At 36.1% G+C, this 25,843-nt stretch overlaps 1 protein-coding gene across 1 annotated transcript in view; it reads right to left on the minus strand.

Moving 5' to 3' along the window:
• LOC106870284 (regulator of nonsense transcripts 1) overlaps nucleotides 1-25,843 on the minus strand; it is a 74,664-nt gene that overhangs the window by 16,433 nt on the left and 32,388 nt on the right. The window contains exons 2-12 of the mRNA XM_052967354.2: nucleotides 25,001-25,140; nucleotides 18,106-18,195; nucleotides 17,535-17,744; nucleotides 14,499-14,637; nucleotides 13,277-13,350; nucleotides 10,231-10,611; nucleotides 9,015-9,222; nucleotides 7,900-8,046; nucleotides 3,569-3,657; nucleotides 3,136-3,250; nucleotides 712-855 (exon numbers count right to left, since the gene is read on the minus strand). Coding sequence (XP_052823314.1) covers nucleotides 712-855; nucleotides 3,136-3,250; nucleotides 3,569-3,657; nucleotides 7,900-8,046; nucleotides 9,015-9,222; nucleotides 10,231-10,611; nucleotides 13,277-13,350; nucleotides 14,499-14,637; nucleotides 17,535-17,744; nucleotides 18,106-18,195; nucleotides 25,001-25,140 — 1,737 coding nt within the window. The remainder of the gene's footprint in view (nucleotides 1-711; nucleotides 856-3,135; nucleotides 3,251-3,568; nucleotides 3,658-7,899; nucleotides 8,047-9,014; nucleotides 9,223-10,230; nucleotides 10,612-13,276; nucleotides 13,351-14,498; nucleotides 14,638-17,534; nucleotides 17,745-18,105; nucleotides 18,196-25,000; nucleotides 25,141-25,843) is intronic.

Consider the following 25,843-nt stretch of genomic DNA (forward strand, 5'->3'; position numbering starts at 1 on the left):
AACACCATGGTGTGCAAATGCACATAGTCAGAAAGGAGAAGTTGGCCTCCAAAGATAAATAGAACAGCATTAGCATATTCATATATTTAATTCTGCCAGAAAGTATAAAGAGTAAATATGTATGTCATTGCATTGTTCCAGTTTTGTTCATTTAGTGATTAATATCTTTACTTGTCATAAGTGTACAGTTAAAAATATATAGACACATCAACAGTATAGAGCTATAGCTACATTTTAACTTAACATTAAATGAAATATTTGTTAATAAACCTATGTCAATTTGGTCATATTCATGTAAACCATGGAAAAAAGAAAATGATTTAAATATGTTATTGAGACATTGTTTTACAACTGGATACCAGCCCTGTCACTAAGGCATACCTGCTTTTCAAAAAAGGAATCCCTTATTTCACCTGGATTCTAAGTTGTGAAGCAAGCAGATTTGTTGACACGAGAATGGACAACATCATCACTCAAATTACAAGTTTTGTAGTAAACAACACACATGCATACATGTATATATGCACACACAGATATGATTGGCTTCTTTCATTCTCCTACCAAATCAACTCACAAGGCTTTGGCTAGCCTTTGATTTTATAGAAGACATTTGCCCAAGGTCCCACACATTGGCACTGAACCTGAAGCCATGTAGTTGGAACACGTACTTGTTAAAAATTAACCAAAAACTCAGTAACAACGAATACATACCTGCTTGCAACCCAAAACAACAGGGATCATACACTCTGGTTCAGTAGCTTGAGTGCTTTCATCTATCAAAACTGAGCGGAACTGCATTTTGGCTAATCGAGGATCACCAGCACCAACGCAAGTGCAACAAATCACATCAGCATGCTAAAAAAGAAACAATACCAAAATACATTACATCATGTTAAGTTTCTACTTCTCAACGTTTTGGCGACAAAGGGACTCTCACTCAGAGTAAAAGGCAGACTGTATGACGCATGCGTACGAACAACCATGCTACATGGCAGTGAAACATGGGCTGTAACTGCTGAGGACATACGTAAGCTCGCAAGGAATGAAGCCAGTATGCTCCGTTGGATGTGTAATGTCAATGTGAATACCCGTCAGAGTGTAAGTATCTTGAGAGAAAAGCTGAACATTAGAAGCATCAGTTGTGGCGTGCAAGAGAGACGATTGCGCTGGTATGGACATGTGGTGAGAATGGAGGAGGATAGCTGCGTGAAAAAGTGCCACACCCTAACAGTTGAGGGAACCCGTGGAAGAGGTAGGCCCAGGAAGACCTGGGCTGAGGTGGTGAGGCAAGACCTTCGTACATTGGGCCTCACCGAGGCGATGACTACGGACCGAGACCTTTGGAAATGGGCTGTGCGTGAGAAGACCCGGCAAGCCAAGTAAGATCGTTGCCAGTGCCCCTGGACTGGTTCTTGTGCGGGTGGCACATGAGATGCACCATTTTGAGCGTGGCCGTTGCCAGTACCGCCTGACTGGCTCCTGTAGGATTTTCGAGCGAGATCGTTGCCAGTGCCCCTGGACTGGCTTGTGCGGGTGGCACATAAAAGACACCATTTCGAGCGTGGCCGTTTTCGTGCGGGTGACACGTAAAAGCACCCACTACACTCTCTGAGTGGTTGGCGTTAGGAAGGGCATCCAGCTGTAGAAACTCTGCCAAATCAGACTGGAGCCTGGTGTTGCCATCCGGTTTCACCAGTCCTCAGTCAAATCGTCCAACCCATGCTAGCATGGAAAGCGGACGTTAAACGATGATGATGATGATGATGATGATGATATATAGTTAAAAAAAACAATAACAAAAAAACAAAAAAACAACAAAGTGAGGACGTGATATGGATAGTATTATTGGACGCTCAGGAAAGGAAAGAGAGAGTGTATGACGTTTCGGGCGTAGCCCTTCGTCGGAAAGATGGAAAGTTCGGAGAATGGAAGAACGGAGAAAGAGGAAAATGGTACCGATGCCCACGAGGTTACATTATGAAAAGACCGGAAGAGGAGGTGGTGGGGGAAAAGTTCTTTCTAAGACAGGAGAGTGAAAAAGGGAGATGAATATCTGTGTGTGTGCGAAAGTCTGCGAGTGTGTGTGTGATAACAGAACGTGTGTGTGCGTATGTATGTGTGTGTGTGTGTGTGTGTGTGTGCATGGTTTGGTGGTTTATCTGTTAGTGTGTTTGTGTGTGTGTGTGTGTGTGTGCATGATGTAGTGGAAGAAATTAGTAGCAGGACTGGCTAGTGGACGCTATAGACAGTGTAGGTAGGTCAACAGGTGGTTATTTGAGAGTGTGTGTTCGTGTTTGTGTGGGGTTGTAGGTGTTAGGTACGTGTACGTGTGTGTGTATTTTGTATGTGCGCGTGTGTGTATGTGTATGTTTTCTGTGCGTGTGTGTGTTTGTGTGTATGTGCGTGGCTGTGTACGTGTGTGTGCGTGCGTTTGCTATTGTATATGCGTGTGTTGTTTATGCCCATGTGTGTGTGATTGTATGCGTGTCTGTGTGAGTGTGTAGTGTTGGTGAGAAGTGTGTGTGTGTGTGTATGTGGGTGTGTGCGTGTGTGTGTGGGATTGTGAGTGTTAATATATATATATAGATAGATAGATAGACAGAGAGAAGATATGTAGAACTTTCAGCCACTCAACAATTAAATGACATCCATTCCAAACTCAGCATTTATTTGTATTAAAAGTTCTCTGCCAATAGTTAATTTATTAAAATAGGGAGAAGTGCTGAACAGTGATACTTGGGGTATATTTAAACATGTAAGAAAGTCATTCACTGTATTTTGTCATAAGAGAAAATTTCTCATTGTAAAGAAATAGGTGTAATCAGTTTGAAATGCCCTCTAATCAAACTGGTGGATGTGTGCATTTTGGAGTGATTATCTCCTCTTCAGCATCACATAGTGGAAAGGAAAAGGGGGGATGCTATGAACGGACAAGAAACGAAGGATATCTCTTATATACTCATCGTCATACTGTTACCTGTTGCGCCAATTGGAGGTGCAAACTAACTTCAATAAAAACCCTTAAAAGGAGGTTAGAAAATTTGCTCAGTGAGATGTCAAACAGAGAAACCACTGAATTTTCCAAAAGTCTGAGTAATAAAATAATGAAAGAAAATTTCGAGAGCTCTCACTCACTTGCAGTAGTTCTTTTTCACACTGTTTCTTGAGAGCTCGGTAACGTTTCTCATCAGCTGACGACAACTCTCCAGTTTCATCTTTAAGTTGTTGTAGTTTCTGAAGCTCAGGCATGCTAGATAAAGAATAAAATTTTAAAAAAATCAATCCTATACATATCATCATCAATTAACAGTTTTCCACTTTGGCAAATGTGTATATAGAGATTTTGTTATGAGGTAATTTATATACAAATTACTCTATAAGTACTTTAACACAATATGAAAACTTCTTTCCAAAAAGTTAATTTTTTTTTTTCATGTAGTTAATATTTTTTTAATTTAAAAATATATTACATCAACTGCATTGACTATAAAGAAGCCTTAGCGCAAAAACTTTTTGTAGAATCAACTGACGTGACTAATTGAACTGAGACAGAAACATGGAAGCTTACCTGTCCATATTACGAATTTGGTTGTGTAGAGCTAAGAAGGAGACAGGAGAATCAATAGCTTCTCTGCTCTTGGCACAAAGACGAACAACCTGGAGAAAAAGAAACAGAGTTATATATATATATATATTGTTATAATGTGGACCTTCGTCCACTTGTATGTTGTCGTCAGCACTGTAATATTCTCGTCACCACTATTATGTTGTGGCAGTGTTTTGCGTCATATTATCTTTGACTCATCTACTGTGCTATTGCTGATAGCTCTGCAAGACAACTTTGTAATGTCTACCTTGATGGTAACTCAAATTCGTATATATTACGTAACTGACACTGACTCCAACTGAGAACTAGTCTGACTCTACTACTACTGACTGACTTTATAGTGACTGTCACGTAGGAAAGAGTGTACCATTTTCACTACATCTCCCCTTTAAATTTCTTTTCTTTGGGAAGCAAGTAATTTTATTTTACTTTATTCGACCCTCCTCCCTTTTTAGCATTTCTTTTTCAACTTAATATTTTTTCCTTTTGGTGTTTTTTTGTAGGAACTCTGTTCTTCCTTTTACTTCCACTTGTATGCATAGGTTCAACCACCTGTAATGGTGTTGATATCTAGAATGTGTCATACAGCCATTCCATAGGCTCTTCCAATCTGTCTAGTTCATTTTCTACGAACCTCTTCAACTAGTTTTTGTGTCTTTTTCCAATACTTTTTCTGCTTTTAATTCTGTACATCATTTTTCCTATGTACATTATAATTTTTTCTTCTTCCCAGTCCCGTTTTCCTTTTTTATAGAACCTCATGTACACCTTATCACCAATTTTGAAAAATTTTGGATTGTTTTTCCTGGTTCCTCGCCAGGTAACAGTTTACCAAAAGCTGATCTCATCTTCCTCGTGAACATCAGTTCACCTGGTGAGCTTTCTGCTGTTGTATTGTGGTTCAGTGTCACCCTGTATACCCTTAGGAATTGCTGCAGAGCAACTTGTCTGTGGCTTCCTCATATGCTTTTCTCAAAGCTCTTTTAAAAGTGCCCACAACACACTCTGCCTGTCCATTTGATCAGGCACTATTATTTTGTTCTGCCATGAACATTTCACAGAATTTTCTAAATTCACTGGACACAAATTTTGTTCCATTATCAGATATAATCACGTCTGGGTTGCCAAACCTTGCAAAAAATTTATTACAACTGAGGCAGTTGGTCTTTTGCATTTAACAATTTCCGGCCATTTTGTAAAACTGTCAACCACTACTAAGTTGTAATAACCATTTAACAGACCTGCAAAATCAATATGTAGTCTTGACCATGTACTTTTAATTTCTGGTTAAGGCTCCCATTTTTAGTAGGCAATTTCACTGTCAGAGCATATCCTCTGCAGCCTTTTATTATGTTTTCAACTTCCATAACTGCGCATAAGTGCTTTCATCCTTGGGATCCCCGGATGTCCAATATGAAATTTTTTCAACATTCTTTTTTGTAGAGTCTCAAGTATCACAACCTTTTGACCATACATCAGTATGCCATTGCATGTTGAATATATGTTTACATCTTGTTTTTTCTTATTGAACCTTTTTCCATCTTTCACTGACCACAGAATTTTGTTTCATGAGTGAATTTTTCTTTTGACATGTGTCACTTTATCTCCTCCAGAGTTATTGGTAACTCTCGTACAATGTTCCACATTATGTGTTTAATTTTCCCTTCGGCTCTTAGGGCTGTTATTACTGTATCCTCAAATGGTTCACCATTTCTGGGTATTAACCTGGATAGGCAGTCAGCATGTCCTAGCTTTCTTGAAGGTAAATGTTTCATTGCATAGTCGTAGTTTAGTAGTATGGTGTCCATCACTGTAAGCTGTTTCCTGTATGTACTGAGATGCCTTTCTTGGATCTATAAATCGCTAGCAACGGGCGATGGTCTGTTTGTAGTCCAAACCGTCTACCATATATGAACCTGTGAAACTTTTTATGCCAGATATAATTGTCAATGCCTCTTTTTCAATTTGGCTATAATTTTTTCTGTTGGCAATAGTGTCCCCGACACGTGGGCTATAGCCTTTTGGCTGCCATCTTCACATTTGTGTATGAGTAACACCATCTACCCCATACTCATTAGCATCTGTTGCCAGTATTGTTTCCAACTTCGGATCAAAGTGTGTAAGCAACAAGTCTGAAGTTAACACACTTTTTATTTCCTCAAATGCCTTCTGGCATTTTTCTGACCAAAACCATTTGGCATTCTTTTTTAACAGATCATTTAGTGGAGCCCTTGTATTGTGTATGTTCGGGATATATACTTGATAGCAGTTTACCAAGCTTAAAAATGATTGTAACAGTTTTACGTTTGTTAAGGGAAGCATATTCCATATTGCTGTTAACCTTGTTGTCTCCTCTTGTCAATTACTTGACCCAAATATTTGATTTTTATCATCAAAAATTCACATTTTCCCTGTTAGTCTAAACCTGTTTTCATTTATTTTTCCGAATACTTTTTTGATATGTTCAAAATGTTGCCCCACAGACTTGCTCTTTATCAAAATATCGAGATAAGTGATAGCAAAGTCACTATTATTTAACATTGCATCCAGCACTTGTTGGAATATGGCAGGTGCCACTTTTACTCCAAAAGGAAGCCACTTGAATTTATACAATCCACGGTGTATGTTGGTTGTTAAAATGTGTGTACAATCTTCGTCTACCTGTATCTGTAGATAGGCCTCCAAGAGATCTAACTTTGAGAAAATTTTTCCTCCATTTAGTTTTGAGAACACTTCTTCTGGGCTTGGTAATGGACAGTTGTGTTCGAGTAAACAGTCATTTAATCCATTTGAAAAGTCCCCACACACTCTTAGTTTATTACATTTTTTCTTTACATAAACCATCAAAGCTGCCTAGTCTGAATGGTTGACTTTTTCAATTATAGCTAGACTTTCTAGCTCTTTATTGACCTGATCCAACGCCACATTCCAGTTGGGCCGAAAAACAGGTGTTGCTTTTCTTTTACAATGATCTTCACTTTTGTTTTAGTGCAACAGCCTAAACCTTCCAAAAAACATACCACTTTGTCATGTGGGAAGAAGTGTACCATTTTCACTACAACATATATGTCCACACAACATACAGCACAATACAAAATCACAATTCCTAAAACAAACTAACACAGAAGCCCCCATGTAGCAAATGATCTACTAAAAATAACAGCCAGATGTCCCCCAAATCACACCCTATGGTTTTAAAGGAAGAACACAGATAATGTAACCCTACATTCCATCATGGATAGAATGCCTTGTTTGAAGGTCTGCTTATCCATGACTGACTTCAAACTAAATAATATATCATTTCTTAAAGTTGTATAGGAGTGTGTGTGCATATAAATGATCATGTTTGATTTCAATATTCTGATACATGTGAATTAAAACTTCGCATATTTTTTGAATATGCAGAATTCTTTTGTTGACCCTTTTGTTATTACCATTTACCTGTTGAAATACACCATGTTTATTTCAATTGATTTTAAAAATAACGAAGAATTTAGTAAAATAACTATTATTTTTAAGTTGGTGTTTTAGAACATAAATTAGCCTGCAATTTGGATAAATAGTTTTAATTCAGATCACTTTAAAACTGGAAATTTATATTGTAAAAGCAAAGATGGTTCCAGAAGGGTTGATACCAAAAGGGTTAATCTATATGAGAAAAGGGGGAAAAGCAAATATGTAAACTTTTATAATTGGCACAAGTTTCCCTATCTTCATTAATATTCAATATAGTAAATTGATCTAAGTTGAATATTATTACAATCAGAGTCTATAATAACTTTCAACAATTACAAGGATAACATCGTTTTAACATCCACTTCTCCATGGGTCAGATGGTGTTTACCAAGGCAGATTTTAAACAGTTGGACATCAGGTCTCAATTTGATTTGGCAGTTTCTACAGCTGGATGCTTTTCCTAATACCAACCACTCCAAGAGTGTAATGGCTGCTTTTTACATGATACCAGTACAGGTGCCAATTATGTGACACTGGCATCAGCCACAACTACGATTTCACTTGGCTTGAGTTTTCTCAAGCATGGAATATTGCTAAAGGTGTCAGTCACTTAACTCTGCTAGGATGCTTTTTACATGACACCATCATCAGCCATGATTACAGCTTTACTTGGCTTGGTAGGTCTTCTCAAGCACAGCATATTGCCAAAGGTCTCAGTCACATTAAAAGATTTTCATTTTATATCCATCCATAACAGACTGCATTCTCCTTAGATAAATATTGAAGTGGAAGCAATAAAAATATATATATGAAATTATTCTTGAAAATGTACAAACCTTTAAACCAGTTTTGTGTATCTTCTCGGTCAGTTGGTCAACAGCAATATTTGATGGTGCACACACCAGTACGGGCCCATTACCTTGCTTAACCAAGTGATATACAATAGTTGCTGAAGTCACAGTTTTACCAGTTCCTGGAGGGCCCTGGATAATGAAATTTGTAAGAACAGTTACAACAAAAGATTAGTATTATTAAAGAGAAGCTCAATCAAATAACCTAAAAGACATCATGTAATCATTGGTAGGCTTCAAAATAATCTTGGAGAAGGAATGGTGATGTGAGCCAAGGGGCTATTGATGAGAAATGGTTCCAGCTGGGAGTAGAAGCCCATCTCTACAAAGCTAACCTATTTACTAAATCCTCATCATAATCTTTAAACATCCATCTTTCATGCTGGCATGGGTTGGATGGTTCGACAGGATTCCACAGGTCTGAGGACTACATCATACTTCTGTCATTAAGTAGTTTGTTAGATTTAGATCCACTTCAACAAAGCGTAGGTGCTACAGTTGAGGAAGGAGGCTTTTTATGTTAGCAGATGAGGGATTAAAGTATGATAGAAGGGGCCCAAAACAGAACAGGTTACTTACTGTAGAGGAGCTACATGGCTACTCACATTGTAGAAGAAAGGGTAGAAGTAACCTGGGTGGAGCTAGGAAGAAAGATAAAACAGTGGTAAAGAAGTGTCCAGATGGATTCTCAATGTACTAGAGTAGAAATGGGTAGGGATAAGAGAAGAGTGGTGGGTAGAGGTTGCAACACTATGGGGAAAGTGAGGAATGGTTAGTTATGTGGAACAAGTGATGGAGTGAGTAATATAAATGAAGAACAAAGGTTAAAGGAAAAGGGGATGATGCATTTATAGATTGCTAAGGTTAAAGAGATTAGTACTAGAGATGTTAGGAGATTCATCTTTGAATTTTCCCAAACTATATGGTCAACAAACTTAATTCCTGCAAATTCCTCTAATTACAATGAAATCGATTAAAAACAAAGTTTCCAACACATTAGAGAAGGAAAAAGAAATGAACAACAACAAAAGAATAAATAAAAACATTGGTTTGTGATTTTGATCACCTCAATCAAAAGAAAAATTTAAGTGAAAACTTACTTGAATAAGGCTGAGTGGTCGCTGAAGTACAGTTTTGACAGCATAGACTTGGGAATGGTTGAGTTCTGGGAGTCCAGCTGCTGTGAATCTTTTAGGTAGCTGACATTTGATGACTGCATCTTCTACTTCATGCCCAAGGAGTTTGTGGTAAATGTATCCCCATACAGATGTCTCGTCAACAGCAAATGTCTTCAAAGCAGCTTGCATTCTAAAATTCAAAATAAATTTAAATTAAAAAATTAATGTTTTAGGTTTGCTTTTTTCTCTATATTTATAAATACTGAATAATAAGTTTTTTTTAAAAATTACTTCATTGGGGCTTTGACAATGAGAGGAGTATCAAACTGACGAAAAAAAAAATGCACTACTCATAGGAAACACTGTTCAGGGTTAAGTCAGGAAACAGGATTTTGTTTTAAAAAGCCTACTCAAGACATAAAAAGAGCATCATTGTCATCATTTTAATGACCACTTTTCCATGCTTGCATGGTCCAAACAAGATTTGTTGAGGAATCGCTTCTATGACCAGATGCCCTTCCTGTCACCAACCCTTATCTGTTTCAAAGCAAGGTAATATTTCCCTATGACCAGACATGTTTATCACATGCCTGGTCATACAAGCAATGTTGTTCACTTGTATGAAGGTCATATTTACCACCATACCATGTCAAAACAAGGCTACACACAAATGCATACATCCATATTTCATGTTCCATCTAACAAAATCCACTCAAAAGGCTTCAGTTGGACCAGGGCTATAGAAAACACTTGCCCAAGATGCTGTACAGTGGGATTCAACCTGACACCACATGGCTGGGAAACAAGCTTCTTAACCACACAGCTACACCTGCACCTACCATGGCCATATCTGTGCCTAACAGAAACCAATGACAAAAACTTTCATTGTAAAATGTCTTGTGGACATACATCGTCATTTATTAACATCTGTTTTTCCATGCTGGAATGGGCTGGATGGTTTAGCCAGAGATGGCAAGTTGCACCAGGATCCAGTCTGATTAGACTTGGCTTCTGCAGCTGGATGCCCTTACTAACGCCAACCTGTGCTGGGTGCTTTAGACGTGATGAAAAATATTTCTGAACCAGCACCCAATGATGGGTTTAGCAACAGCATATAGTATTAGCTTACTGCATCATTTCAAATACCTAAGATATCCACCACACCTTAAGGATTACCAAAACAAACAAATAAACTAACCTGTCAAAGGAAGTAGATTTCCAGACAAAATCCACAACAAAGTTGAGTGTACACTCCACTGGCACACCAGCATTACTTTTCAGTTCAATGGCAACCTCGTCGCTATAATTATCAGGAATCTTAATAACATGTCCAACACCAGACCAAGGCTTGTGCAATTCTCCCAGGTAACGCAGCCGCAGTTCATCACCATGCATCAGCTTCATCTCTTCATTAGCTTTTGGAAGGCGGAAGTAGGCAATTCTCTTCTTATTAAGGCCAACATCCCAACGGACAACGATATTATCCTGAGTCTGAGATTCTTTCAGTTTCTTGTCATAATCAGCTTCCAGCTTGACCAAAGGACCAAATATATTCTGATACTGATAGGCATCGTCGTAACTAAGAAAAGAGAAATTAAAACATATTAGGTTTACTTTAACTGTCACTCTCAAACCAAGTTTATACATTTCTGAAAACATCAATCTCATTCACATGTACCATAGAACACTAGATTTTTATACATGCACACACACACACACACTTAGTAAAAGAGAAATATTCATCAACAAAATAAATCACAATTAGTCTTAAGACACTTTCCATTAAAAATGCTTGACAAATGATCATATGTATATATATATATATATCATCATCGTCGTTTAATGTCCGCTTTCCATGCTAGCATGGATTGGATGATTTGACTGAGGACTGGTGGACCAGGAGGTGACACCAGGCTCCAATCTGATTTGGCAGAGTTTCTACAGTTGGATGTATGTATGTATGTATATATATATATATATATATATGCACATATATATATATATGCACATACACATTGCCATAATGCCAATTACCTACATCAATGGAATGATGGGATACAGGGGTAAGAGTAGAATGGAGTAAACAGAAGACAAATGGAGTATTTACATTTGAGATTTGTGTAAAAAAAAACTTCCATATGTCTTTCTGCTGAACTGCCTTTAGGCAGGTGATAACACTGTCTTCCCAAGGATGTTTTAAAGTTTTTTTTTTGTCAGGGTTTGAACCAATACACACTGTCTGCTGTTGAATCATCATCATCATTTAATGTCTGTTGTCCATGCTGGCATAGGTTGAACAGTTTGACCAGGGCTGGTAAGCTAAGGGGTCTGCACCAAATTCCAGTCTGATTTGGCAGGATTTCTACAGCTGGATGTAATGGATGCTTTTGCATGCCACCAACACAGGTGCCAGTTGCATGACACCAGTATTTGCCATGACTGATACTGGTGTCACGCAACTGGCACCTGTGCTGGTGGCATGCAAAAGCACCCATTATACTCTCGGAGTGGTTGGCGCTAGGAAGGGCACCCAGCCGTAGAAACCATGCCAAATCAAACTGAAGTCTGGTGCAGCCCCTTTAGCTTACCAGCTCTGGTCAAACTGTTCAACCCATGCCAACCTGGACAACGGACATTAAATGAGGATGTTTCAACAGCAGACACTGTGTATTGGTCCAAACCCTGACAAAAAAAAAAAAAAAATTTTAAACATCCATGAGAAGACAGTGTTACCACCTTCCTAACTTGGCTAAAGGCAGAGTTCAGCAGAAAAACATATGGAAGTTTTTTTCTGCTAAGACACTATTTGTGTGTATGTGTATTCAGACATACACACTCATCTCAAATGTAATTAGACACCATTTGTCTTCTGTTTACCCCATTCTGCTCTTACCCCTATATCTCACTATTCCATTCCATTGATGTAATTGGCATTATGGTAATATGTGTATGTGTGTATGCATATAGTGCGTGTATGTGTGTGTGTGTGTATATATATATATATATATATATATATATACACACACACATATACACAGACATACATATATGAGCATTTGTTAAGCTCATGAAAAATATGTTAAGACTAATTGTGATTTATCTTGTTAAGGAAGAATATTTTTCTTTCACATGTACCATAGGACACTAGATTTTACACACACAGACCTTTGGAAATATGCCATACTTGACATATTGCCAAAAGTCTTGGTAATTTGTCATTGCCTCCATGTGGCCTGATGCTTGACAGGTGTTTTTTACATGCCACCAGTACAGGTGCTAGTTATGCAACACTGGTATCAGCCACATTGCCTCTGTACGGCTCAACACTCAAAAGGTGCTTTTTACATGCCACACCTATGTTTATCAAGAATAGTAAATCTAGGAGGATTTTTGTTGCGACATAAAATTTACACAATATACACACACACACTGGTGGTGGACGTGGAGCAGTTTGTGCCAATGTGTAAATAAGAGAAATAAGCACAAAACGAGAAAACAATAACAGATAGAAAAAAATGTGCAATTTTCCTTTCCTTTCATCAGCTGTCTAAACAGAATTTTCAGTTTTGAAGTTAAGGACAGGATTGCAATATCCCTAGCTGTATCAACACCTATGTATAAGGTTAAGGATTGATCCAATGAAGACGAGACAAAGAAGACAAGAGGAAAAATATTTAAGCAGTGGGACAGAGACAAACACCAAAGATCAGACAGACACACTTGACATGCAAATATATAGATAAGTGTAAGAGACAGGGACAACTCAGAACACACAAAATACAGCTAAGTCTGAGTGACTAGGACAAAGAAAAGAAAAAATATATTAATTCCTTTCAATCCCAAAACCCCACAACAACAGGTGTTTTTGATGCAAGAAGGAAAATAACATAATAGACATTGGTCTTAAATGAACAAAAAATAGCAAAAGAGTAAAGAAAGGCTTGCAGGTGCTAGGCAAGTCACAACAGAGGTATACAAAAACAATACATATACATACATAAAATTCCAGCAGTGTCAACATTTCTAACACTGCTCATGAATTTTCACTGCATCAGTTAAGGGAGTTAGCTGATGTTAAGCAATAAAATTTGAATAGTATTTTGCCTGAACCTTCTTAGTTTTCACTTTATAAACATGTAGATATGTACGACCAGCAAAATTTATAACACTCTCCTTTCCAACAAAATGGAGTTCAATGGCTTGCTACAATCCTATTGGTATTCAATAGAAATAAACTGAATTACCGTAAAAGAACTTGCTGAGGTTCTTCATCGACTCCAGGTTTTTCCAAATCTTCCAGTTTAGCCTCAGGATTTTCCTAATAAGATCATAAATTCAATATAACCATTTTCACAACAGAAACTGGTATAAATATTTTAACGAGGGAAACAACTAAATTCTTCCACAATTACAAAACTCAATCAAAAATTTTCCTCTATTACATAATGATTTTTTTTTTTTTTTACTTTTACAATGAAAGAATTACATGTTATTGCTGAAACATTCGCTGTCTCAATGCCTCCCCCCCACACACACAGTGTAACAGTAGCTCAGATATAAGTAACAAGCAGCTCTTAATACCCTGATTCAATGTTACAAAACTTCTCATTTTAACCCTTTTGATACCAACCTGCCTGAAATCACCTCTGGTTCAATGGTACAAAATTCCAGTTTTAAAGTGATCTAAATTAAAACTTTCCATATTAATTTATGTTCTAAACACTAACTTAATAATGATAAAGGTATTTCACAAATTTTCTTTTTTTTGTTATTTACACCTGTAAAGAGTGTATTCTACTAACAGTGGAAAAAAAAAAGACTCGAAGTCTTGAAAAAGTGTCACAATTTTATAATACACATACATCTACTCACAGGAAGTATACATGAATAACTTATGTATCATTTGACTTTCTCAATCAGTTAATTCTTTTCATATCTACCCACCTCACAAAACCACCCTCAATTCTATAAAACATACTTTGAAGTGAACTAGATTAAGAACTCCCATCAAAATTCCATGTTAATGTATGTTCTAAACACCAGCTTAATAATAATACAGATATTTAAATTCTTAATTTTTTATCCCTCAAAACTAATTGAAACAAAGTTTATATTTTTAACAGGAATATGTTAATAGAAGAGGTTAATGATAAAATATACTGAAAAAGATTTGAATCTAATTTCAAATAATTTATAGTGGATGTTACTTAATAAAACTGTATTCCAAACAATAATAGTTATTCATTAAACGATACAGAATATCACTGAGCTATTACTGAAAACCAACAGAAATAAAATTTCTTGGCCATATTTTCAATATAGTTAAATTTAATCAAATATAAACTTGCATTCTCATAGTTAAAATTCGAAGACGAAAACTTTAAGAAACAGTTCTCTAAGGAAAGAAAAAACAACAATAAAAAAAAAACTGAATTGCAAAATCATATAGATAATATAAGACAATACCTTCCAGAGCTCTTCCAGTTTATTAATTTGCTGGGCAGATATCTGACGAGCTCTCAATTGTTCTTGGTCCGATGGAACTTTTACAAGCCAAGAGAGAAATTGTCGATCTTGGATGAGGGGCTGCCACTGACTTGGATCCCTGCACAAAAGAAATAATGTTCTTTGATAATTTCTTAAATTGGTACACCATAAAAGTAACCTAAATATATATTATGGTACATATTTTATAGATTCTGGAAAGATAAACTGTAAAGTGATTTAACTTAGAACAGAGGATGAAACTATGTAGGTATAAGGGCTATATAAGTTAAGACAGTGCTGGTTATGCCAATTCAATACCCTACCAATCATTAATATCAACTATTTGTAGTGGCTCAAATCTACAAGTTTGCAGAGAAGTGCTGCAGTTAATTGAATAAATACCAATTCTTGACTAGCCCATATTTCATCAACACTAGAAGCAAGAAAGAAGTCAACCCCAGTAAAATCTGATAGAGAAAGCTAAATACTGAATGATGTTTATAGTCAGACTCTGGAAATTCACCGGCATTCATTCTTCACAGTAACAGCATCCAAATTATAACTCCAATTTAGAATTGGACTTGTATGTATGTGTATACATATATATGTGTATATATATATTTGTGTGTATGTGTGTGTGTGTGTGTATACATACATACACAGAGAGAGAGAGAGAGAGAGAGAGAGAGAGAGAGAGAGAGAGAAAGAGAGAGAGAGAGAGAATAAAATCTATAAAAGTCATAGTTGTTCTAACATTCACTTTTCTAAGTTTGCATGAGTCAGACTAAATTTGTTGTGGCAAAGTTTCTATGGCTGGATGCTCTTCCTGCTGCTAACGCTCACCTCTTTCTAAAACACATTTTCACAAAAGGTTGAAAACAAAGGACAGCTTGTATGACAATGATGTTCATTTACAGCTATCACACAATATCAAAGCAAAGAGACAGTAAAACACACACACACACACACAGAGGCTTCCTTCAATTTCCATCAACCAAATCACCCACAAGGCTTTGGTTGGCCCAAGGCTATAGAAGACACTTGGTTATAGTGCCTTGCAGTGGGACTGAACCTGAAACCATCTAGTTGAGAAGCAAACTTAAAACACACAGCCATGCCTGCGCATAACTAAAGGTTTTGCATACAAAGCCTAGGTTTCTCAAGCAATCATTCATCTAAGTGCTAACTAGACTAACTTTGATGATCAGACGAGAACTGGTTTTTTTAAAGATATATATATATATACACACATACAGTGTCTCACAGAAGTATGTAGACCCCTAAAAAATTTCAGTAAAACAGTCATTAATCTGATAATATTGAAGGAAATCAAATGAAATTTATACTGAATAGAATATATTATACATGCAAACATTATACAAATTTGGAACACAAAAACATTTTCAAGGATATGAATGAATGAAATATTAATTTTCAAACGATACAAAGATATGTTAACCCTAATCTATTATTTGCTATATTCAATATTTGGTGCAACCACCCTTGCTTTCAATGACTGCATTAAGACTTGTGGGCATAGAGTCGACTAAATTTCCGCATATAACCGATGAAATCAACCTCCATTTATCCTGAATGATGTCTTTCAACTGTGTTATATTGTAGGATTTTTTCTTCTCAACCTTCCTTTTCAAAACACTCCACAGATATTCTACTGGGTTTAGATCAGGTGACATGGTAGGCCAAGGCAATACCCTTACCTTTTAAGGGTCATTACCATGTAATGTCTTCCTAGTTCCTTGATGCTTTTCAACATTGTTTTTTGCAATATGTCACAATAAAGCCTTGAATCCATTGTTCTCTCAATAAATGTGAGTCCTCCCATACCAGCAACACTCCTGCATCACCAAAGCATAACACTTCCGCTGCCATGTTTCACAGTAGGCACGGTGCATTTGTCACTATTATCTTCGTCTGGTCACCATACTTGTTTAATATCATCTGACCCAAACAAATTGATTTTAATCTCGTCAGAAAAAAGAATTTCATTCCAAAACTCTTTCCCCTTACATACGTTTTTGTAAAAGATGACTTGATTTATGCCTGGTAGTGAGGAGAGGCTTCCTATGAGGAACTCATCCATGAAGACCACACTGGTTCAAACTTTGGTGAACTGTTTGGGCGGATACACTCTTCCCACTAACAGAAGACACTTCTTGGGCCAAAGATGAAGCAGTACAATGCTTGTCATCCATCACGCAACATTGGATGTGGCGAATATCACGCACAGTTAAAATAGGACAACTTGGACAATGTTTATTGCTTAGCCGTCCAGTAGCTTTATACTTCTGAATTATTTTGGCAACTGTGTTTATGTTAATATGTATTCATTTGCTAATTAACATGTATCCTAAACCATTCTTGTGCAAATTAAAAATAATTTTCAAATCTTCAGACAATTCTTTTCCTTTTGATGCCATTTTAATCACAATGAAGATTTTCACCACAGTACACAAATCAGAATTCCTGCAGATGCAGTAACTATGACCGGTGCAAAAATACCAGGAGAAATAGTTTATCAGAATTAAAATTATCAGCAACATCTGAATTTAATGAAAAAGGTGGATAAAATATTGAATATAGCAAATTTCCTTTAGGGTGTACATATTTTTGTAATGTTTGAAAATTAATATTTCGTTTATATCTTTGAAAATGTTCATTGAGTTCCAAATTTGTATAATGTTTGCATGTATAATATACTACATACTTCTGTGAGATACTCTGTGTGTGTGTGTGTGTGTGTGTGTGTGTGTGTGTGTGTGTGTGTGTGTAAAATTAGAAAGTGAAACAATAAGGACATAATTAACAAGGCATAACTTAATCTCATTACTTCCACATAATGGTAAAAACATTAAATAGCTAGAAAAATGAAATATTTGACACCTATCAAAATTGTGACATAACATTTACTAATGCAGGACTTCCTAAAACTTAAAGAAATGGGAAATAAAATTCAACTTTGAGACTAAATGAATATAAGTAAGTTGTTAAACTGACCAATTCATGTCCTTTAAACTGCTCAAAGTAGCACAGGGCTGACGACAGAGTAGCACCACAACAGAATCGGCTTTGGCTGGGATGAAGCCAAGCAGAAAAACATTTCGGCAGCCACAATTGTAACATTCCAGGACTGTTTCTCCAAGAGGGCCATCTTTATGTAGGGTTACCTCTTTGGCTTTAGCCCGCACAAGGTGATTTATAATATGGCTGAAGAAAGAATGAAAATATCAGACCAATAAGCATAATTTAAGAAATATTTATTTCAACATGCAATAAAACAACCCAAATAATAATATCAAACACTGATCAGAATTAATTAAAAAAAAAATCTGACATAAGTTGGCTTGTTTTACATTTTGTTTTTAATGACATCTTTAATGACAGCCATTATTCGACCATATAAAACTGAACAAAGACTAAATGAAGCAATTAACTTTTAAAAGAAAATCTATTTTTGACATAAAATGTTCGCAAACAGCGTTAGAAACCAAATTAAGATGGAGATTATTTTGTAACGTTATTGTAGAAATATCAAGCAAAAAAAAAAAAAAAAAAAAACTGAACATACCTTCCAGAGGTGTTGCCTCGTCCATTACAAAACCATTTCTTTGTGGTATTGCAGTACACAACACAGGCAGGATCATGAATTCCACAGTACCTAGAGAAATATCGATTAATTATTTTAAAAACTGCTTTTCCTAACTCAACTGCATTAAATTTTCACACAATCTTTGCAAAACCAACTAGATTCTGTTTCTATTTATCTTTTAAGCACAGAAATGTCAACTAGTGGTGCAGCTAATTTCTTGAAAGTCTATAAAAAAAATTAAAAAATCTATATTGACAATGACAGTGAACTTACTACCATTTGAATAGGGAATCAATTTGGAATGTCAAACATTATTGTAGACATCATAACAAGAATTCAAGTATGAAAGAGGTTTAAAATAAGGTTGTGTAAGTTGATAAAACCCCTATTTAGCAAAAAAAGAATTTCCTTTCTTTAAAATAAGAACCCCCTTTGACAATGTCCAAAGTACATATAAAAGGTATTAGATACCAAGGAAATGACTATGAACTGATGACAGCATGATTGGCCAGAAGGGCCAAGTATGTTTCCAACACCATAAGCAAGGCAAACCTGGAAAATGGGGGACCAAAATTTGGAAGTTGTGTGGGGAAAATACAAGGAAAAAAGGCAATTTAAGTCAGCATGACCTAAAAACGATGTGGTCTGGAAAATATTTCTGCCATACTGTAACTAGAGCCATGTTATTTTCTGATCAGTTTTTCAGTTCAGTCAAATTTATGGTGGATTTAAAAGCTGTTGAAATTAAAAAATGCCATATTGAGGAGGGTGTGTGTGTGTGTGTGTGTGTGTGAAATAATTCAATGGCAGAAATTTGTTAGTAACTGCATACAGAAATAAGAGGCAAGTTAATTTTCTATCAACTTGTGCTCAAACCATATGTGGCTGAAAATAGCACACCATTTGCGAACCTGAATTATAACAGCTGCTTGGATAGTTATAGATCAGATAACTCAAATATTGTGCTATTATCTAGTTGGTAGACAAGAAAACAAGTTACGGCAATAACTGGTTTGGTAATGTTATATATATATATATATATATATATATATATATATATATATGAGTACTGTCAATGTGTGTTTACAATATATTAAATAAGGAGGAGCTCAAAAGCAATGTGACTATCTACAGTTCTGAGCAGAAGTAGTGGTGCAAATGAAGGTGGTGATGGTTAGGGGGAGGAAAAAAAAAAGGGCCAGGAATGCCAACATCTGAAAAGAAAGCTCTCATTGAATGGTTAACCAAAACTTCCCAATTTCGCAGTCTACAATGTTGAATTATGTAGAATGGGATGCTTTACAAGTTTCTACCACAGGAACATTAATTTGTGTGTGTGTGTGCGTAATAGGAATTATTTTGGAAGAAGTTGAAAGAAACACAGTTTGAATGGATGATGCATCACAGAAATAACTGAGCGAAGAACAATTAGTTATGAAGATGGTCATATATTTAGTTGATCATGATGTTGTTACAATGATTCTAACTCGCACATGCAAAAAAACCCCCCAAAAAACATGAAACTAGAGAGTATTTTACTGCGTAACATGTGTACACAAACAAATGATGTGACAACATTTTAATCTTATATTGTAATGACATTAAAATCAACTAAATAAATGGCTATCTTCGTAATTGTTCTTCACTCAGTTTCTCTGCATCATCATCATCATCATCATTCAAATTTCATTGTTACTTTTGATGTCTCTTCCAAATAAAGCCATTACACACACACCATCATTTAATGTGTTATTCATGTTGGCAATGGGTTGGACGGTTTGACCAGAGCTAGCAAGCTGCACCAGACTCCAGTCTGTTTTGGCATGGTCTCTACGGCTGGATGCCCTTCCTAATGCCAACCACTCCGAGGGTGCTTTTACGTGCCATCAGCACGGGTTTCATTTGTGTGACACTAGTATCTGCCATGACAGTGTTTTACTTGGCTTGATGGGTCTTCAAGCACAGCATAATGCCAAATGGACTTGGTCATTGCCTCTGTGAGGTCCAACGCTCGAAGCCTAGAATAATACCAAATGGTTTCAGTCCTTGCCTCCGTGAGGCCCAACACTCAAAAGGTGCTTTTATGTACCACCGGCACAGGTGCCATTTTACTTAGCTTGATGGGTCTTCTTCTCAAGCACAATATAATGCCAAAGGTCTTGGCCATTGCCTCTGTGAGGCCCAATATTTGAAAGATCAGTCTCAGTCCTTGCCACACATATAAAATTTGATTTTATAAAACTTTTTAAAATCTAACTTGGTTTTGTTTAATGTGCGACTTATCTTAATGTACTTGTGACAAATTTTCATTTATTTATATTTGTGAATCATTGTGTGTTTGTTTGTGTGAATATTTCATTTTGTTATTGCTGTTGTATGAAACTATTTCATTTGTTTTCTTTCAACATAGATTCCAGTTTGTTTGCTTTTTTTTTTGTTCTATTTTACTTTTATGGTACATCGTTTCATACACATTCAATAACAAATAATTCTTCTATACTAAAATTCTGTTGCATATCCAGCTGAGTATTAGCATATAACTCATTTTCTGGACTGTGGCCATGCTAGGGCACTATCTGAACAGTTTTCCAGTCAAGCAAGTCAGTTTCAGTACTTTTTATTATTTTTTTTATAAAGTCTGCAATTTATTCTATCATTCTCTGTTGTCCAACTGCTAAGTAATAGGTACATATACAAACCAACACCAGCTGTCTGGGGAAAGGGGCACTGATACACACACATACACACACACAGTTTCAAACTGTCAAATTCACTCACAAGGCATTGGTTAGTCTAGGGGCTGTAGAAGATGCCCAAGGTACCACAGTGGGGCAGTACCTGAAATCATGTGGTTGCAAATCGAATTTCTTAACTACACAGCCATGCCTGTTTAAATTACTTTACATTTTGCTAAATTTAACTGTATTACAGGTAAATTGTATATACCTGTAATTAGATTCACTTTGAGGGAAAAATTATGTAACAGATTTTTTAAGAAAACTTTTGTTACGATGTGTTCCAAAAACTATTTACATGTCAATAATTTTTTTTTTTAATTTATGAAACTTGTCAAAATTCAGGATTATTTTAGCATTTAACTGAAACATAGAATGTATTTTAGTTGGAAATATAGTAATGAAAGGGTTAAATACCATTTGAGGAATTTTTAGCAAATTTCACATTAATTTAATATTAAACTGGTTTACTTTTCTCAACACAGTAATAAATATGCAGCCAACACCTAGCCAGAGGTGAAGATTGCATTTTATAATGACTAAATACAAAACTAAAATTATTTTTAAAGATAACTGTAGCAGGCAAAAACTAAGATCATTTTTGAGCGTAGTGCTAAAAAATACATTAACAAAATATTCAAATAAAACATATGTTAGAGATAATATAAATTATCCTTTTCAGATTTTGATGCAAAGCATTATGCTATGATTATAATGTGTAATAATACACACATAGCAGATGCAGTTTGGTAGAATGGTTTAGTCTGCTTCAACCACAAAGCCAGAGGTTTGACTCCACTGTGTTGGGGTGACCAATGCCTTGCAAGTGAAATTGAGTAGACAGAACCTGTATAGATGGCTGCCAGATGGAGTGAACTTGTAATTCAAAAGGTAGGCCTTGTCACACACTGTCATGTTGCATCTGCCTAAAAATTATGTTAAGGATACATGTGCTTGTGGAATGACAACTGGATGCCCATCCTGTCAATAAACTTCACCTGTTTCCAAGTAAGGTAATATTGCCCCATGGCCAGACATATTTTAACAAAAGATTGAAAACAAAGGATACTTGTATGAAGGTAATGGTCATTTATAACTATCTCATGTCAAGACAAGGAGACAATAAGACACACACATAAACATACAAGACTTCAGTTTCCATTTACCAAAGGGTTTGGACTGCCTGGGGTTATAGCAAAAAATGCTTGCCCATGTACCATACAATGGAACTGAACCAGAAACAGAAGTTCCAATTGCAAATATCATAAATTCCTAAAATGCTTACATAGAAGGAATAAAAAATATGCAACAGATAACAGATTACAGCATTTACTAAATATTCTAACAAATGAAGTAACACAAATTAAAACGATGCTTTGAGAATTAGTTAAAACTACAAAAACATTCTGAAAATTTTTCAAACACAGAAGAGATAGTTTAAAAAAATTCTATATCTGTTTCTTCTTATACAATAATTGTCTCAACTCTTTAGAATCTTGTAGTGTTTTGTCTATATAAATCTCAATCCTGTTAAATACAAGGTTTTGATGAAATACAGTTAATTCAGCATAAGAAACATAAAAAGCATAAAATTGCTTGAATTTGGATGAAACTTACTGGTATGATGTAATAATTGCAAAAGTGGCCTTCACTTGTCATACCACTTTCACCTGTCCAGATAAGCTGAATACAGGTAAGTTGATCACGACATGTAGGTGTTTTTACATACACTTGCAAGCTATAACTTTCTGGTTATTGATTTATTGTCCAAAAGCTGAATGTGTGTTTCAGTAGTTTCTGAAACTTGGAAGCTACAAAACTAGCATCAGAAAAAAGGATTCACAAATATGCCTTTATCTGCTCTGATGCCCTGCTGAAGTGTTTACCATGTAACCCCATTGTTCAATCTGACAAACATTTCTTCAGGAAAAAGTTGGAGAAAATACTCAACAGGCTTTCATTCTATGTTCAAAGGATTTGTCTGGTCTATATCACTAATGGAAACACTGATGCAAAGATCAACTACATGATCACACCACAGCTGCCAAAAAAACCAATTAGTCCCAATATCACTAAGATCACAGGTGTATAGAGATGACATAGAAATATCATTCATTTTCTCTAAGTTCAAGACTTCTCTCTATTTAAATCATTAATAAATGATAAATTAACAAACTGTGGTTCTAGCACAGAAATGTGCTTCACTATCATTTTAATATCCACTTTTCCATGCTCACATGAGCTTGACAGAATTTGTTGAGGATGATTTTCCAGAGCTGGATGCCTTTCCTGTTACCAACCGTCATCTGTTTCCAAGAAAGGTAACATTTTCCCATGACCAGACATTTTCGCAAAATACTGGAAATAAAGGACACTGCTTAGATTATGATGACACTCATTACAACTACCTCATGGTGCCAAGATAAGAGACAGTAGTGCACACACATCATCATCATTCAATGACCATGTTCCAGGCTGGAATGGGCTGGAACTAACATGTTCAAAGATTGGATTATTCTCCAATGTCTGCTTTGGCATGGTTTCTATAGCTGGATGTTTTTTCTAGTACTAACCACTTTCCAGCATGGACTGGATGCTTTTTTTCATGCCACCTACCCCATTGAGGTTGGTATGCAGTCAGGAGGACTACAAACACTTGGGGTGGTAGTGGGAGACAAGGGGGGGTCAACTTCATGCAAGGAGATGAAGGGATTACTATGAGAAGGAAAGGAGAGAGTAAGTTCTTGAGGGATCTGCGTAGCGACTCATATCTAGTAAAGGAAACGGGGGAGGGAAAAAGATAAAATGATTTGTAGAAGCTGCAAGAGATATATACATACACACATGAGTTTCTTTCAGTTTGTCTAGCAAATCCACTCAAAAGGGATGGTCAGTCTAGCGCTATTGTTAAAGACACTTGCCCAAAGTGTCAAGCAGTGAAAGTGAACCTGGAACCCATACAGCCACAGTTTAGTTCCTATTTTTCAAACCCGAACAACACCATTTCAATTCAGATTACAAGTGGCTCAAAACTAAACAGTTACAGTTACTTGCAATACAAAACTTTAAAAGTTAAGCAGCAAAGGAAACAACTCTATAATCAAGAATGGAGAAGAGTTGGGTAAAATCCTGCAATACTATACACTTGCTTTTATTTAGCACTGTCAGTCCTGATTCTGCTGACTTACAGTAAAAGACATTCAAACCTGGACCATCCAAAATACTTTTTCAGGCAATGTACTTTGCACTCCCATTATCCAGGTGTACTTTCCCTTTTTAACCCTGTTGATACTAATCCGCCTGAAACAACCCTTTGTTCTATGATAGAAGATTTCTGCCTTAAAGTGATTTAAATAAAAGCCTTCCAGTAAAAATTTTATTAGTTTATGCTTTAACACTTTTGTTACTATATTTATAACAAACATACTACTGGTTCTTGTGTGGGTGGCACATAAACTACACCATTTTGAGCGTGGCCGTTGCCAGTACCACCTGACTGGCCTTCGTGCCGGTGGCACGTAAAAGCACCCACTACACTCTCGGAGTGATTGGCGTTAGGAAGGGCATCCAGCTGTAGAAACTCTGCCATATCAGATTGGAGCCTGGTGTAGCCATCTGGTTTCACCAGTCCTCAGTCAAATCGTCCAACCCATGCTAGCATGGAAAGCGGACGTTAAACGATGATGATACTTGTTTTTTTTTAATTATATTTGAAAATAATGAAGAATATATTAAAATAACTATCATTATTAAGCAATTGTTTGAAATCTGAATTTACATGAAATTTTGATGGTAGGTTTTAATTGAGATCACCTTGAAACAGGGAATTTAAATGAACCAAGGGTGGTTTTAGGTAGGTTAGTATTGAGAGGGTTAAACGCCAGCTTGATCATAAGAGAAGTTATTTTAATAATTATTATTTTCAAAATTAATTTTTAAAAAAGCAGTGTATTTCAATAGAAATATGGTAACCAAAAAGTTAAGATATTAGGATGTGGTGTGACTGCTAATTTTAGCAGGAGTTGGGCAACAGATTGGAACACTCAATTTCAACTAAACAGGACCACTTAAGTATTCAAGGAAGAGTAATAAGCAACTAAGGAAATTAAACAGTTTAAGATAAAAAGACGAATACTCACGCGCAAGCATGCTTTGGTAAGTCCTTCATATAAAACTGTTCTTCCTCATCTTCTTCAAAATTGAGCTCACCAACACCTTGGTTGATTGCTCCCACGTTTTTATCCAGTCCATTCTGAAATGGTCCTTCAAGAACATCAATCTATAAAAAAGAAGAAATTGCTTCATTAAATTCAGGAGAAAGCCATCAAATATTTGTACCTAATAACAAAGTGCATGAGCTGAGATCAGACATATGTACAAAAGAAAAGATTTGTTTATGCATTTCCCCAAAAATATTAGCAATTGGGTCATTGTACAGTAAGAAAGAGCCAATACTCCATGGAGTTAGACATTTTTCAAAATGGTCAGTTTAGCTTCCTCTTTCTTGGTTTCATTATTTCACAATGTGTCCATGCTGACACAGAAAACATACAGTATAAATGTTCTACTATAGCTTAACATTTAACTGTGAAGAAGAAATGAATTCCAGTTTGGCATCCAAGCAAACTGAAGCAAACAGAGATAGGCATTTTACTAAGGATTCCATTATAATCATTAAAGTCAAGGATTATAGTGTAACACTCACAGTCATTATGCCTCTATCTAGATAACTATAGTCTATGGCCAACCAATGCCATGTGAGTGAATCTGATAGATGGAAACTGTGCAGAAGGGTGGCATACATAAGTTACAAAGGATTTTGAAATCCAGAAAATTACTTCAAGCAGCAGTCCTGAAAACAGTGGCTACCAGAATGTAATGGAAGGAAAATTTGTTCAGTAGAAAGAAACATTAGTTTCACACAACATTAGTGAAACAATGATAAACCATGGAATAGACATAAGACTAACTCCATTCTTCAC

The sequence above is a fragment of the Octopus bimaculoides genome, chromosome 4 (assembly GCF_046866305.1).
Source record: "Octopus bimaculoides isolate indiv1 chromosome 4, ASM4686630v1, whole genome shotgun sequence".
Classification (NCBI taxonomy): Eukaryota; Metazoa; Mollusca; class Cephalopoda; order Octopoda; family Octopodidae; genus Octopus; species Octopus bimaculoides.